The 16,662-nt window shown below is 42.7% G+C and overlaps 1 protein-coding gene across 2 annotated transcripts; it reads right to left on the bottom strand.

Moving 5' to 3' along the window:
• Positions 1–1,089: 1,089 nt before the first annotated feature.
• PITHD1 (PITH domain containing 1) lies at positions 1,090–7,645 on the bottom strand. 2 transcript variants are annotated; one of them, XM_036914694.2, is made up of 6 exons: positions 7,337–7,643; positions 6,634–6,677; positions 6,177–6,254; positions 3,338–3,442; positions 2,549–2,657; positions 1,090–2,020 (listed from the first exon to the last, which is right to left on the bottom strand). In XM_036914694.2, exons 1-6 carry the CDS (start codon positions 7,532–7,534, stop codon positions 1,919–1,921), a joined length of 636 nt encoding a protein of 211 aa, XP_036770589.1. In that variant the 5' UTR covers positions 7,535–7,643; the 3' UTR covers positions 1,090–1,918. The 2 variants fall into 2 exon arrangements, with proteins under 2 accessions (XP_036770589.1, XP_036770591.1); XM_036914696.2 differs by lacking the exon at positions 6,177–6,254 and having other exon boundaries at positions 7,337–7,645.
• Positions 7,646–16,662: the final 9,017 nt, after the last annotated feature.

Below are 16,662 nucleotides of genomic sequence, written 5' to 3'. Positions count from 1 at the left end.
AAAGTTCCAAGCAGGAAATCTTTGGGCCCAGAGGACCACAGCAAGCCAAAGTCCCAGAACTAGATGTCAGAAGGGGACGAGTGGATGAAAACACAGCTGCCCCCACTCCCGGGAGAATCCCTGCTGGGTTGTTTATGGAAGAACAATTTCTCCTGCACCCCAATCACCTGAGACGCTGGCACACTGAGCAAATTCTTCAGAGTAAAGCGTAAATTCAGAGGCCCAGTCTCAGGCGCTACCTGTGATTAGTGCTTTAATTAGTGGAATTAATGAAGGGTTGGTCTGTGCTAACAGTTTTAATTTTATTTTCCCCTCTACTCCAAAATAAAATTTAGCCTTTTTAGTCTAGACTCCAAAATGATCCAACTGAAATAAAGAGGCTGTGGCTGAACAGTGAGTAGGGCCCTTAGCACATCAAGAATCGTACTGGCATTCTGGTTGCATTTTAGGTATGTTAAGGCTCAACAAGGCTTGGAGGCAGGAGATTTTCCCTAGTACAGGCTGGGGAAACAGGGCATATGCTGCTAACCACAGTGTCAGCAGCCAGTCCCTCAGAGGAATTCTGTCAAAAGAGGATCAGATTCAACACTAATTCCCAAGATCAAATGTTTCTATTTTCTGTAAGGGAGGGACTACTCAAACTCCCTCTTTTTAGATACTTAAATTCTCTCCAATTGCCATATTGACTTTCAAATTTTAAATCCAAAGTCGGGTTCACCTTCAGGCCACATGTGCTGCTCACTTACTTTCCTCCTCATTTCTTCTGACGAACTCCAGAATCTGTTCTCCCTTATTTTTGTAAATGTCACACCACAAGTTACTTTCTTTCATGAGAAGCGGAACATAGGTTTTTAACCTCACCTTCATCCTCACAAAATTTGGGTGGGTGAATGGATGAAAGAATGTAAGCCTACTGTACAGAATTAAGCTTGGACTTTTCCTGGAGAAATAGACCTAGTCTTGATATAACTGTGGCACTTATGATCTACCTAGTACAAAACAACAAAAAATTTCCAAGTTCCATACAGTTCCTAGTAAAGTAAAAGTTTCATCAGCACTATCAAGAACTCAAAGGAATATACAAACATTAAGTCTGGCAAGAATTTATTACGAAGCTTATTAGTCACGGTGAATAAAAAGCCATGAACAGAAGAACTGAGATCTCCAAATTCCGGCACTGGGCTTACAACACTAATTAGAAGCTAATAAACATCAAGGATGTCCCGAGGGGGATCTTACTGAAGTCCCAATCTTACCCCAACCAGGGTACTCACAAACACAGAATGATGTCCATGCTCACCCCAGACTGCTTACATAGGCGGTAGTAAAAAAAGACCTTCTCCTCAAGCTATTAAGCATCATTGGGAGTTTCCTGCTCTTCTAGCCATAACCTGGGACACCCGTACATGACAGACAACTCCAAGCTGGGCAACTTGACAAGAATGCTGAACGATGACCGGGAGAAACAGCAAGCAGGGACAGGTATTTCTAGTTGGAGACCCTCTTGATGGCTAATGCAAACACAATGCTGAGGCTTCAGAAAATTTACTGCAGCTCAGGAATAATTTCCACTTTTGAAAAAGCAAGTCACACAAAAATCCTGCCACAAACAAGACACTCAGGATCCCATGGCCACACTGACTGGAAAGGCAGGCATTATCCATGACTGCCAGACGCTGACCAGCCCAAGACCCAATTTCTGAGGGCCCTAAAGAACCATGACTGTCCCTGGGCACCCACACCACCCTCCCGGTGGTATGGCATCTTCCATAGGCCAGGTTTCTGCAGCAAGCCCCAAAGACAAGCTTGGCAGAGGCCGTGGCAGCCAGCTCTCCGGAAGCCCATCTCTTAGTCCTTCCCAGCAGGATGTTGTTCATCTTCACTGACACAGCGCCGCAGTGGGAGCCCTGGCCAGCCCTTAAGAAATGAAGTGTGTCTGTGGGGTAACCTGATGGACCCTGTGGTCTGCTGGGTTGGCCGACGCTTCATAATTGCAGATGGTCACCTCATGTCGGCGAAGCTGCAAGAAAAGTGAGAGGCTGGGTCAGCCGGCCGTTTCCCAGACCACACACTGGAGTAGTCCTTATTCAGGTTCATTTCTGTAAGTCATGTTCTAATTGGACTTCTGATACTTTCTATCCTAGGAAGCCTATAAAGATCATTATCAATGATTCACCCCATAACTTAGAAGATTTATTCCACTATAATGGAGGGGCCATAAGAAGAGAACCTTGTCTATCTTGTTTATCATCTTATCTTTGTGCCTGGAACAAGAAAGGTTATCAAAAATGTTGAATGACAAAGAATTTTAAAGTAAAAAAGTTGATATCCACTGCATTATTTCAACCTCCTTCAAAAAATACTTATACCCTATCAAATGAGACGGACAGTTTACAGTGATGAAACTAATAAAGGTTATAAAATGACTGGGAACAACCAATGTCTCATTTGCTCTGTTTCCCTTCCTTATAGCGCCTACCACCACCGCATGCAGATACACACACACATGTATTGGAGTGGGGCAGTAGGGTTTCCAACCCCATCTTACCTCAGTCCACTCTCCTCTCAGGCCAATATAAAAGACCTTTGTGGTATCTGCTCCAAAGTTTTTTGAAATATGAATTGAGAGATGATAGACATTTGAAAAACGAGAAATTCTAGAGGATGAAAGGAGTGGGGAGAAGACACAGGTTAAAGTTCAAAGAGTATCTCACCACCATATCAAAAACAATTTTAGCTTCAATTTGTGGTAAAACCCAGGCAAATGTCAGAGAACACTCTTGAGATCTTATGTTTCATTCTTCTCCTTTGGACAAGCAATTAATTCAGTGAACATTTACTGAGCATCTGCAAGATCCTTCCCAAGGCAACACGGAGAGAAAAATGAATCAATGCTGCCCTGCCCTCAAGGAGCAGAAATGAGAAATGCTGTTATGACCTGGAAAGTTCAGTGTTGACCTCACCCTTCAGAAAAAGAGAATTAGTGAAGAGGTTAGGAGGTCACGTGTAACTTAGCCTGCTGTAAGCCCCCTAAGCAAAGAGGAATTCTGAAATCATCTTTCCTAAAACCATCCTAGGAGCTCACTCAACTCTGCCAATTGCTTATAAGTTAACAAGTCTGTAGCTTGCACTAAATCTCTGCCAAAAATTGACCAAGCCAAGGAACAAGCATCCTCCACTGTTTTAACTCATTCCTGATGTTTAGAGAGCGGAGGACAGGCCAAACTTAAATTGCAACTCCAGTAAGTGCTAATGCATATATGCCCATTGCAAATGAGGGAATGCCTGCTATTCTCAGGAGAAGCCACAGAGAGTAGAAGACAGGCCAAGCACTCACTTTGTAGCGTACTCTAATTCTCCCGTAAGATCCCGGTTCAGGCTGAAGGTCTGATCTGGCTCCCTGTCTGTATCACCGAAGGACATCTGAGGAATATTCTTGTACCTGAGGAAGGAAAGGGAAGACTAGTCAAGATAAATTCTCACATTTTTCAGTTTTTCAAAACTTCCTACTGACTTCTCAACTGCCCTCAGTTCTATCAAAAGGAATTCAAATTTTGGAAATGGCATTTTACTGGCATTTATACACAAATTATCTCTAATACGACAAGAAAAGAGCTGAGAGCTGCAACATAAACCAATGGCATCTTTGAGTGGGATATGATCACATGAGAAGCAATCCACAAAGGGAAGGCTCAAACTAGGTCATGTGCAGCCAATGCACAAAATAAGCAACTCAGCACATTCACACCAAGCTGAGGAAATGAAATAAAACAGCTTACTCATGGGGAAAAAAGTACTTTGGCAGAAAGATACTAAACAGTTAAGAGATAAGATCAGGTAACCCAAAGCTCAAGCATTTTTTGTATTCAAAATTACCCTTTATACTGAGTCATCCTAGAATACTTAAAAGAATACAATTTGGGGATTTCCATTTTGAAAAGAGCACAGAAGTCTGCAAACACAACGGGCTCTGGAAATTCAAGTAAAACTGCTAGTGAAGAACAAAATGTTTCCAAGAAATATCAAGGAAACAGCTCTCCTCCACAACTCACAAATTCTGAAGGACTGAGCCACCCGACTCCATCCCTATCTCTACAGTGTTTTATTAAAACACTGACACAGGAGAAGCCTAGATATTAGATGCAGCAAAATGTACATAATTTAAGAAAGCAAATGTTTGCTTCAAAGTGTTTCTAAGAATGAGGCACAGAAGAATAATAATAGTGAACATTTATGAGCAGGATTATGAGAGGCAGTGTAGCACTATAGTTAAAAGCAGGTTCTCTGGAGCCAGATTTCCTAGGTTTAAAGCCTGGCTCTGTCACTTACCAGCTGTGTGATTTTGCACAAATGATTTAACCTCTCTGTTTCAGTTTCCTCATCTATAAGATGGTTACAGTAATAGTACATACACTATATAGTTGATGTAGAGAGCAAATTGAATCAACTCTAAGAAATATATATACTTCAAAAAAATTTTACTTTGAAAAATGTCAAACATACACAAAAGGAGAAAAATATTATAAATACCCATATACTTATCACTTAGCTTCAATAATCAACATTGAGCCATTTTTGCCTATCACCCCCTTTTTGCTTGTGCTTGATATTTTAAAGTAATCCCAAACATACCATCTCAGTCATAAATACTTCAGTATGTATCTCCAAAAAGTAAAGACTTCTTAAAAAAATAAACACACACACACCATTCTTAAACCTAGTCTGTGTTTAAATTTCACTGATTCAAGTCTCAATGGAACTTTTCTTGATGTGTCAATGGCATGTCATAGTTGAATAAACAACATATTTTTCTCTATTAATGGTACATAAAATAATGGTGCATTTTATAATCAATGACATCTTAGATTCAATAAGTAATATATTTAATGCTTAGACCTGAGGACTATGAAAGTATCTGCACCTGCCCTCCTAAAATTGGCCACTTACTATATTCCACTTTTATTCTAAGCTCTTTACATGTTACATATTAATTTAATTCTTTCCACAATCTTCTGAGTTTGAACTATTACTATCACCACTTTACATATGAGAGCACTGCGATATAGGGAAGGTAAGCAATGACCCAAAGTCAGGCAGCCAGCAAGTGGGACAGCCAGAATGTGAACCCAAGCTGTTTATGCCAGAGCCCACTCTTAACCATATGCAACACGGATATCTACTCTTCTCAAGCCAATCCATCTCCCAAGTAAATGAGTCTCCAAAAGCATGAACTCAAACATACTGTTTCCTTAAAATGATTGAATACGTGGATTTGCTCTCAAATTCAGGTCTCTAACATTCAAAAATATTGTCAATTTCTTACATTTCATTTAATTGATCAATTTTTCACAATTTTTTTTCTTTATTCCTTAGGCTGTACTATTCATCCCTGTGACTTACTTTATAATTGGAAGTCTGTACCTCTTTATCCTCTTCACTTATTTTGCCCTTGTCCCCTCACCCTCCTGGCCCCCTCTTCTATGGCAATCACCAGGTGTCCTCTGCATCTATGAGTCTATTTCTGCTTTGTTTGTTCATCTTTTAGACTCCACCTACAAGTAAAACCATGTGGTATTTGTCTTTCTCTAGAAGCTTTTTACATGTAAAGTTCTTCTGATATTTCTCCATTACTCAAAAAGCAGTTTTCCTCTTCCTTTAGGAAAGCTATGTTGGAATAAGGCAAGTTATCAAAAAGGGAGAACTAACCCTGGTGGCAACAGATCTACTGTATTGGTAGACAGAACCTTGCTAACTAAATAAAGGCCACGCATACCCAGATGGAGTAACTCCAAGTCAACAGAACACATGCAAAAATTGTAACTGTATGAAATAGCAAAGGGAAATTTTGAAGCTAACCCCAAGAGTAAAAGCCATAAAGATCACTTGATATCTGTAGCTGTGTTATTAAGAAAACTGCAAAGTCATCAACAACTGGCATTTATAGGATGCTCTCTGAATGAATGATGCCATACCCAGTACTTTGAAGAGACAAGTTGTTGGTCTTAAAGATACTCAATCTAAAAAAGTCATTAATTCAGGAAGAAATAAGTGTATTCTGATGCAGAACAAGACCAAGATTTTTTTAAGGGAGGACACATTTAATCCACTAAAAAGAAAAAAATTGTATTATTCTGAGAACTAGGAGCTTCTTGAGGGCCTAAGCCCTTGCCACTTACAGTCTCATCTCAGAGGGGTGTGAGTCATCGTCCTCTCCCATTATAATGATGCCTTTAAGCTTGACATTGCCTGTAAATCTGCCAGAATGCAAAAGAGAAGGTTGTCAACCTGGGTTTGAAGTTCTGCTTTGTTGTGTGACCCTGGGCAAGACCCTTACCCCTTCTGGGCTTCAGTTCACTCATGTGTCAGGCTTGCACCTGATAATTTCTAAGATCCTGTCTGCCTCTGGCATTCTACAGTTCTAAGAGATTTACCTTGATTTCTCAGTTATCTTTCAAGTAATACATTTTTTTCCGGTCTGCACCAAGAAAGCTATAATGTTTTCCTCCTCAAACCCACGATGGCAATTTATCCCTCATTTCTAGAAACAGATGGGTGCCAATCAATGAATGAATCCTGATAAGGCAACCAGATACACCCTATTTAACCTGAGGCAAGCACCGAGGAGATACTTACGGAATATTAAACAGAAGCTCTTCATCTGCATCACTTTCAACAAACTGGAGGGTAGAGGGAAGGGGGGTGGAGAAAGCAACAAATATTTGCTGAGAGCCTACAATTTCAGGCATCTTCCACCCTGTTCTACAACTGGAGTGCAATGCAAATAAATAGTCAGCCTCCCTCGATTTTCCAGCACTTAACTTGATGTTAATAGTCACAGACTATTCAACCGGAGGGCTCTTAATGGGGAGCCCTTAATGAACTTCCAGGACCGACTAGCCTCCTGAAACTGTGCACAAGGATCTGTGCCTATGTGGTCCACAGCTTTTAAATGTCTGTGACCCCACAACGATAAATGCTCTGGACAGAATAGCATGCTTCATCTCTCTAAGCTAGTCTGGTCTTCACCAGGTGAGATGATCAGGCAGCGACTGGGACTAGTGGTCAAATGGCAGAGAAAACGTCCTCACGGCCATCCTCCCTCCCTAACTCCCAAGCCCTGGAACAGAACTCTGGCTGTGTAAAGCCAAAGCGCCCCCTTCATTCTCTAGGCCTCAGTTCCTCTGTCTGCAATATGGGGAGACTCGACCGTGTTCGCCTGCCAATGGGATGGCAGGAGGCAGGTACGGGAAAACGCTTGGCCATCAGGCTGGCGTTATTTTTAAAATCAGGAATGAGGCCGCGCGCGGGTCCCCGGCCCAGGCCCGGGAAGGCCCACCTTGGAGCGGTCGGTCCGCTCCTCCCACGGCTTGAAGACCGTGCGGCCGCTGCCCTCGCGGCTCTCGTTAAGGCACTGCAGCCGCTCCAGGTCGATGCGCAGGTACAGGCCATAGGCCAGGCCGCGCTGCTCAGGCGGCTCCTCCCGTTCGGCGGCGCAGCGGCAGCCGCCCCCGCCGTGACTGTGGCCATGCGACATGGCGACACCGCCACCCGCAAGTCGTCCCGGGCCGAGCGCCGCCACCCGCTAAGCGTTCGCTCCGCTCCAGCCGCCAAGCGCGCTGCGGCCGTTGCGTCGTAAAAGGCGCCCCTGTGCGGCGCATGCGTTCGGGGAGCAGGGGGGCGTGGCTCGGAAGAAATTGACAGGCGGGGGCAGGTGCGGGAGAATTAACGTTGACTCAGGCCTGGAGAGGGACGATGTTTCTGCCCCAGCTTCGCAGACGCGAAAACTGAAGGACAGAGAGATTAAGCTGGTGTTTCGAGTAAATGGTGGGGCTAGGATTCCAATCCTCCTTCCTGTGAGGCTAAAAGACTGTGCTCTTTTCTTTTACCACCAATGTTTTTCGGGAGCTGGTGGAGAAAAGTGTGCTCAATGATAAGGCCCTGAAGGGGAGGGAGGGCGACGTTATCACCGTCCTTAGGCGCTTAAAGATCGCAGACCGCTTTCTTCAGAGCGGGCTTGGCGGTCCAGAGCTTTGTGGGCGGCTGATCTGGAGACAAGTGCTGGGTCTACTGATAGCCTGACACCCTGAATTGCTTACTCATGTTCCCCATCCTGAAACTTCGTTTCCTCATCTCTGGAGTGGTAATGATAATGGTATGTTTCATAAGATTGCAATATTAAATGAAAAATGGGCTTAAAGAACACAGCACAGTAGCCGACATGTGGTAAGAGTTCAATAGCTGAGTCAGATCTTAGTTCAATTCCAAGCACTGCCACTTACTAGCTGTGTGACCTTGGGCAAGTGACTTAACCGCTCTGCGTCCCACTTTATCCCCTGTCAAGTGCAAGGATTGGACTTGATGACCTTTAAGTCCTCTCCCTGTGTGATATTTTCAGAGCAGTTTTTCCAAACATCTGGTTGTGATCTATTAAAGGTTCTTAAAATCCGTTTAGAGGATTGTGACCAGCATTTAAAAAATCAAATAGTATGTAATAAAAAGTTCAGAATGTATTATACATTTTAAGTCTCAGTTTATGGAACTTGTGTTTCAGTTTTGGCTTTTGTGTACTCAGATGCAATGTAAAGTGTTTTTCATATTGTGGGTTGAGGTCACAAGAATTGAAAGCCACTGTTTTAGAGTTGAAGTGATTTTGGTTTCAAGCTAGAATTCATTCTTACTCCTTGGAGGGGAGGGGAAGAGACAGAGGCTGTAGAGAGAATTATGGGGTACTCTGGATATCCCGTGCCTTTCACATCTGGCTCTGGAGTGTGGCTGGTGAAACAGAAGCCAAAATATCCATCTGTTCAAGTTCCATTCAGAAATATTTTGATATCTTAATTCAATTCAAAATATCTTAATTTTGAATCAGAAGCTTGCTTCTGGTTTAAAATAGCTCAACGTCATGAATTATTCCTGCTTTCACATCACAGTTTCAGGGAAGGGACATGGCACAGGTAATAAATATTTGTTTAATTGAGCGATACACTCAGTAGCCTTTCTTTGGAAAGGCAGTGTCCCAGTACAGGACTGACATAAGCCTTATCTAGGACATCTACACACTTCTGACTTCTTTCCTGTCATTTTGATCACTCTCATATTTTACTGATTTATTGAGCACTATGTGCCAGACATTGTGCTAAGCGTGTTATGTAGTTCATCTCAATTATTTGTCAGATGAACTTTTAAGAGATAGGTAGTGTTACCCAATGTTACCTCCAACTTGAAGATGAGGAAGACTGAGACTGAAAGAGATGAATGATCCTACCCAAGATCAGATGAGTTTAGGGAAATAACCAGACTTTGAAGACATCCTATGGCCCCCTGAAACAAAAAGTGCACATGAAGTATGTTGAATCAATTAGCTTATCTTGTGTAACAAATCACCCCACAGCTTAAAAGCTTTAAACAACAAGCATTTATTATTTCACATGATCCTGTTGATTATTGGGCATTTCTTTTCTGGACCAGTTTGGCTTGGGCTGATTTGGAATGGCCTCATTCACATATCTGGTTGATGTTGGCTGTCCCCTGAGATGGTGAAGTAATGTGCCTCCAGCAGGCTACCTGAGCTCAGTCACATGGTAGCAGTTGCAGAGTTCCAGGAGCAAGAGAAGGAAGACCCATTGCACAAGCATTTTTTAAGCCTCTACTTCTGTAATTTTTGCTGATGTCCCATCAGCCAAAACAAGTCTCATGGCCAAATACAAATTCAAAGGTGGAGAGATAGACTTCACCTTTCAACTGGAAGAGCTACAGAATACTGTGGCTCCAATGTACCTGTGTAATAGTTATCTTTTGTTGTATAATAAATTACTCCCAGACTTAATGGCTTAAAGCAACAGTTAACATTTATTTCAGTTTCTGTGAGTCAGGAGTTTGGGAGCAGCTTAGCTGGTGGTTCTGTTCCAAGATGGTGCACTCACAGGGCTGGCAAGTTGGTGCAGGCTGTTGGCCGGAAGCCTCAGTTCCTTGCCATATGGACCTCTCCACAGGACTGCTTAGGTATCCTCATGACACTGCAGCAGAGCATGTGACCCAAGACAGAGCAATCATCTAAAGCACAATGATTTTTATGACCAGGCCTTAGAAATCACCTGTCAATTCTGCAATATCCCATGTTTCCACAGGTCAACCATATTCAGGGTGAGCAGGAACTATATAAAGGTATGAATACCAGTAGGGTAGAATTCATTAAAGGCTGGCTACTCCACTACCACTGAAAATGTCCTTATTCTCCTCTTATACTTCTCTTGGTCCCTAGTATTCTCAAGTGTGGTGATGCTGTTGGTTCTTTTGTCATTCACTGTGCTGGATACATGATGGGCCCTTTCAGCTGAGGAACCATAGAACAGAATGTGAGCACACAGGCTAGGACATCTGCATACATGTACGCCCCTTGCAGGGTAACATATTTAGGGATATGAAGAGAAAAGGGGTGTGGCTAGTCCTGATCTACCATTTTCTAACACCTTCTAATGCAGAGCTCCAAGAGGCCCAGAAATTTGAATGTGGCCTTCCAGGTTATTGTAAGGTATATTTACCAAGGTAGCAGAATAGACTGTATTTTATTTAACAGTTCGTTAGCTCCATGTATAACCTTTTAAGTATGCCTCCATTTGTACTCTTGCCCCAGTCCCTCAAATACTACATATGGCCTGCTAGGCAAGCTGCTTAACATCTCTAAGCCTTGTATTTATCATATAAGACATGGGACTATTAAGAATACATACTTTATAGGGTTTTATCATGAGGGTAATATTAGATAATGCATGAAAAGTATTTGGAACGACATCCAGTCATTGGAAAAGATTAAATAGTGGCTAATACTGTTGCCAAGGGCCAGACTTCCAGTTCAGAGCCCCCAGCTGGTGGATGTGAAACTGCAGTTGCCAAGGAGGCTAGATTTGAAAGAAACCAATGGTTGCAGGGTGATTTAGCTCTGATTTGGGAATAATGTGTTTTGCCTCTGCTTACTCTGCTTGTCCCTTGCACTCCTATGTTGCAGGGATGTCTGAGGACAAATGGGAATTCTCACTGACTTCTAGGACTACCCTAAGGCAGGTAGGAAAAACTTCCAATTTTTTTTTCTTTCTCCCATTCCCAGGTTCATCTGCAAACATTTCTGTAGCTCAAGGACTGCTGAATTTGTATCCACCTTCCCTTCTCTCCTCTCTCCATTAGGCAGGGAGAAACAAACCATTTTCTGTCATTCTTTAGTGCTCCTTTGTGGCAAACGGAGAGCATAGTAGTAATAATAACTAACAGCTATATGGCACCAATACTGGGACAAACACTGTCCCAAGGGCTTTACTTCAATTATTTTAAATCTTCAGAATTGCAGGTGTCCTATTATTATCTTCACTGTGTAGATGAGAAAACCTGGACAGAGAAGCTAAGTAACTTGTCCAAGGTCACACAACTGGTTAGGAGCAGAACTAGGATTTAAACCAGTGCAGCAGGCCTCTGAGGTCCATACTCTTATACACATTGAGCCTTCTCCAAATATTAATTAACATCTGTTAAGTACTTATGTACTATGTGTCAAGCTAAGAACCCAGAGCTTACTTAACCACCATGCTATACTGACCAGCTGCATTTTCTTGGACAAGTTATTTTCCTTAGAGCTTCAGTCATGATAGTCCTTTACTACATGCCCATTCCATGTTGACTACTTCACCTATTCATCATCAACTTCCTGGCTAGCCATGTCCTGAGCTCTTCCTATGTGCCAGGCACTGTCCCAAGCCCTTCACATGTTTTAACTCATTAGCTCATTGTACAATACCTCAGTAAAGTTGATGTATTTTTCTCCTTTTTGGAGGAAGAAATGGAGACACAGAGAGGCTAGTGACTTGCTCAAGGGCACACAGCTAGAAAGTATGAGATTGGAAGCTGGGTGGCCTTGTGGATTACCTGAATGTCCAGGCTGCTATGACTGCCTTTGGAGTCTTTGTTACTGTTAGCAAGTATTTCCAGTTCTCTGCATCCAGGCATATGGATGGATTTTATTTCCATGTCCCCTGAAATTTAGGTGCAGTCAATGAAATATGATGGGAATGATGGATGTCACTTCTGGACATAGCTTAGGGGCCAGTGTAATATTCTTTACTTTCCTGGGAAATAGCAGCACAGGGATGGTGCCTCCCTTAGCTTGGGGCCTGAGAGAGGATGATGTATAGCACAGCCCCATCTGATCCACAAAGAGAGAAACCTCTGTTTTGAGCCCCTGAGATTTGGGAGGTATTTCTGCAACATAATCAGGTCCAGGGGTCCTCAACCTCGACACTGTTGACGTTTTGGGTCAAATAAGTCTTTGCTATTGGGAACTGTCTTGTACGTGTTGTGGAATGTTTAACATTTTTTTTTTGCCAAGTGTCACATTGGGGGAAAAATCACCTGCAGTTGAGAATTTCTGCCCTAGCCTATCCTAATAGTCTGATTACCCTACCTATCCTAAATGCACCTGAATAAAAAAATCATTCAGGCATGATTTGTTTCAGTCTGCTGTTAGATTCTGCTAATATTTAAGATGGTCCCATCAATATTAATAAATAAGATTGGTCTGCTATTTTTTTTTTCTTTGTGCAGTCTTTATCCAGTTTCCATGTCAGTGTTATACTAGCTACAACAGCATTTTCCTTCTTTTTCATTGCTTTGGAATAGTTTAAGTGGCGTTGGTATTACCTGACCTTTATGGTTGAAAGAATTCCTCTATAAAACCATCTTGGGCTTGGAGCTTTCTTACAGGGGAGGCTCTTCAACTACTTAATTTCTTCTATGGTCATTAGTCTATTAGACTTGCCATCTCTGTAGGAACCCATTTTGGTAAGCTGCATTTTTCTGGAAAATTATCCACTTCATAAAGGTTTTCTGGTATGTTGTATATAGCTGGGGCACAGGGCTTTAAAAACTGGGAGATTTTACATGCAGTCTAGATTTTTGCCTTTTCTTTCAAACTCAGATGTGACCATACTGGGCTCTGCTTCCCCCTGGAGAACATGCAGAGCTGGGTCAATAGCTCCCCCGTTCTTCCTGTCCCGCCACTCCCCATTGTCTCACACCAAATGCCTGGTGTTTGAGTTTGTGACTCCTAAGAAGAAATTAGGTAGAATCTTCCTTTTGGGTGGTTGTTAGGACCTGTAGTGTAAAGGACTGAAAGAATAGATGAGTCCAAACAGAAATGTTGAACGAACCCTATCAAAGGCAGCAGAAGCAAAGATTCTCAGGAAGGACTCACTGACCTCAAAACAGTTCTTAGCTTGTGACCCTAAAGATTCAATTCCCGTCAACAGGAAACAAGAGTTTTCCTTTCATTCCACATTTAGTGGGAATGAAGGAAGGACACTGAAACTTACTGAGCTCTCCTTCTCCCATTGAATCCTTAGAATTCCTGTGGGTGTCATTATTCCCATGCTACAGATGAGGAAACTGAGGCTCAGATGGGTGTCAACAAGGCTAAAGGGTGGTGGAGCCAGGATTTGAACCTTATCTGACTCATTCCAAAGCTCATGCATTGTTTTGAAAGTGAGTCCTTTGTCTACACTACACCAGGCAGCTCACTGAATTCACTGGGGAAGGCCTATAAAAAAGTACATACTTCTAGATCCTAAGTCTGACCTTTTTGAACAGATTTCTGCAGTGGGGCCCAGAAACCTCTATTGATTCATCTCGCCTACCAGATGAAAGCTCCGCGAAGGCAGCAGCCCTGTCTTACGCAGTGACACAAGGTAAGGGCAACACAAGGGTTCACTGCGACTGAACATGCTGGCTTCCCAGCCCTGTCCCATGGGCCAGCTGTGAAAGAGTGTTTAAACTATTTGTGGCAAATTCTCTGGAGCAGTTCTCAAGCTTTAATGTGTATTTAAAGAATTACTTGGGTCACTTATTTTGTGTGTGTGTGTGTTCAGTTTGATACTTTTTTTGTTGTTACTTTGTTATCATTAATCTACAATTACATGAAGGACATTATGTTTACTAGGCTCTCCCCTTCACCAAGTCCCCCCAACAAACCCCATTACAGTCACTGTCCATCAGCTCAGTAAGATGTTGTAGAATCACTACTTGTCTTCTCTGTGTTGCACAGCCCTCCCCTTTCCCCCACCCCCCCATTATACATGCTAATCGTAATGCCCCCTTTCTTTTTCCCCCCTCTTATCCCTCCCTTCCCACCGATCCTCCCCAGTCCCTTTCCCTTTGGTAACTGTTAGTCCCTTCTTGGATTCTGTGATTCTGCTGCTGTTTTGTTCCTTCAGTTTTTCTTTGTTCTTATACTCCACATATGAGTGAAATCATTTGGTATTTGTCTTTCTTCGCTTGGCTTATTTCACTGAGCATAATACCCTCTAGCTCCATCCATGTTGTGGCAAATTGTAGGATTTGTTTTCTTCTTATGGCTGAATATTCCATTGTGTATATGTACCACATCTTCTTTATCCAGTCATCTACTGATGGACACTTAGGTTGCTTCCATTTCTTGGCTATTATAAATAATGCTGCAATAAACATAGGGGTGCATCTGTCTTTTCCAAACTGGGCTGCTGCATTCTTAGGGTAAATTCCTAGGAGTGGAATTCCTGGGTCAAATGGTAAGTCTATTTTGAGCATTTTGAGGAACTTCCATACTGCTTTCCACAATGGTTGAACTAATTTTACATTCCCACCAGCAGTGTAGGAGGGTTCCCCCAGTCACTTATTTTTTATTATTCATGCACACTCTGGGGCCCCACCCCAGAGTCTATGCTTGGTAAACACAGATGTAGCTATACAAAATTTTGATGGCTTGAATTTTCCATGGGAGTTTTTGAAAAGGGTTGAGACAGTAGGCATCACAGGAAGAGAAGACTGGGGGCCTGTAAAGACAAACTGCTCCTTTCACTATTTAGTCAAATAACTAGGGAGAGACCCAAGTGGATGCTGAACCCTAGTAAAGAACCCTGTGAAGGGCACATCTGTCAAGGTGACAAGCCAGGTAGAGGATTCTTCTGGGCATCAGCTACATGCAGCAGAGAAAAGAAATAACCCTTATAAATGATCAGGGCCTTGGCCTACTCACTTGGCCTTGGCATCTTTTTGCATTGGAGGGTCAGCTTTGTCCAGAAGTCTAACATTAGCTATGTGTTTGTGTATGATGGTGAATGTGACTCAGAACATGTGCTTGGGCCATGTCAGGCCAATACACAGAACCACTGCTCCTTGATGATGTGTCCTGGGGCAAGTTCTTCATTTCTCTGTGCTGCTGTTTTCTTGTTTTTAAAATGGGTCCATGACTGATTACTTTGTAGGATCATTGTAATAACCGAGATGATGTATATGAGTCAGAGTGGTGCCTGGCACATAGTAGGTACATAACTAGGGAGATCAGTTACTCTTACCAGTGAGTGCCAGGCTGTTATTCTGTACTTCAGGGTCTAATGCAGGTCCTGGCTCAGTAAATGTTGAACTATTGGATAAGGGACAAAGGGCTAACTTTCAAAACCCAGGTGAAGTCATCCATCAGATACCACAATCCATAATTAACTTCAATGCATACTAATCCCTAGCAGAATTAGATCCAATAAAGAATTAGGAAAATAATTCCAGACCATATACCATGAATGCTTCTTTAGGAGAGAAAGGATAATAAAACCCTGCTGCTGTGAGATGTTGTAGGTTTAAGATCCAACCCACTCCACATAAGCAGGGGCTATAACCAAGCCCTTAGCGAATGCTGAGGCTCATGCAGCTCAGACAGGGCCGACATAGCAGGTTCTTGTGAAGTCCTTGCTGCCACGACCTTTCTGCATTAGTGTCCATTACGCTGTCATTAGGAAGCCAGTGTACGACTGATGAGACCTACCAGGGTCCTTTGCGCCCAAGAAGTGACTGAAAGGTGGAGTGTCACACGCTTTGCAGCCCATGAATCTGAATTGCAAATCCTTTCCTTTGCCACTTAGCAGCTATATGGCTATGGCTGTGATATCGATCACCCCTCTGAGCCTCAGCTTCTAACTGTTAAACAGGGTTAATCACTCAATCCCAGGATCCCAGACAATGCCTGATCCCCACTAGGTGCTCATTTCTATCTGCATTTTCCCTCCCTTTCTCACTGGGTTTGCTCCCCCAGATTCCTCTCTCCCAGTCCTGTTATGCTACAGACAGAAAGTCAACATCCTTTACAGCCCAGTCCAAGGATTAAGATCTTTACCTCAGAGCCCAGGAACCAGAAGTTTTATGGCCGACTCCCATTCTCTAACATGATAATGGAGAAAGGAAGAAAGACAACAGTATATGGGTTTTTTTTTTTATTTAGACATGGAATTTCCTTCCTTTTCATATAACTTATCTAATTAAAATATTCATCTTGGTAGTTACCACAAAAAAGTAACATAGAAAATTGTATTTACATTTTGGGACCAAAATACAAATGAAGAGCAGGATGATACCTTGCTCCTTTCCCTCCCGCTTCCCAGAACGAGAAAGCCCCAACGAAGCCGCCCATTACACCAAGGACCACAAAGGGTTAATTTGCAATTTGGTGATTTGTGTGTAGTGTAGCACAGAAAAAAATTGCACGTTTTCACAAATGAGACCTAAGGTTGACCATCACCCTGTGTCTGCTCTGCAGCCATTTTAATAGCCCAGGTGAGGAGGTTGTTTCAAAATTTGGTTTTTCCTCTTCCCCTC

The sequence above is a fragment of the Manis pentadactyla genome, chromosome 4 (genome assembly GCF_030020395.1).
Source record: "Manis pentadactyla isolate mManPen7 chromosome 4, mManPen7.hap1, whole genome shotgun sequence".
Classification (NCBI taxonomy): Eukaryota; Metazoa; Chordata; class Mammalia; order Pholidota; family Manidae; genus Manis; species Manis pentadactyla.
The sequence above is the reverse complement of the archived record's forward strand: the minus strand, read 5'-3'. Positions and strand labels throughout refer to the sequence as shown.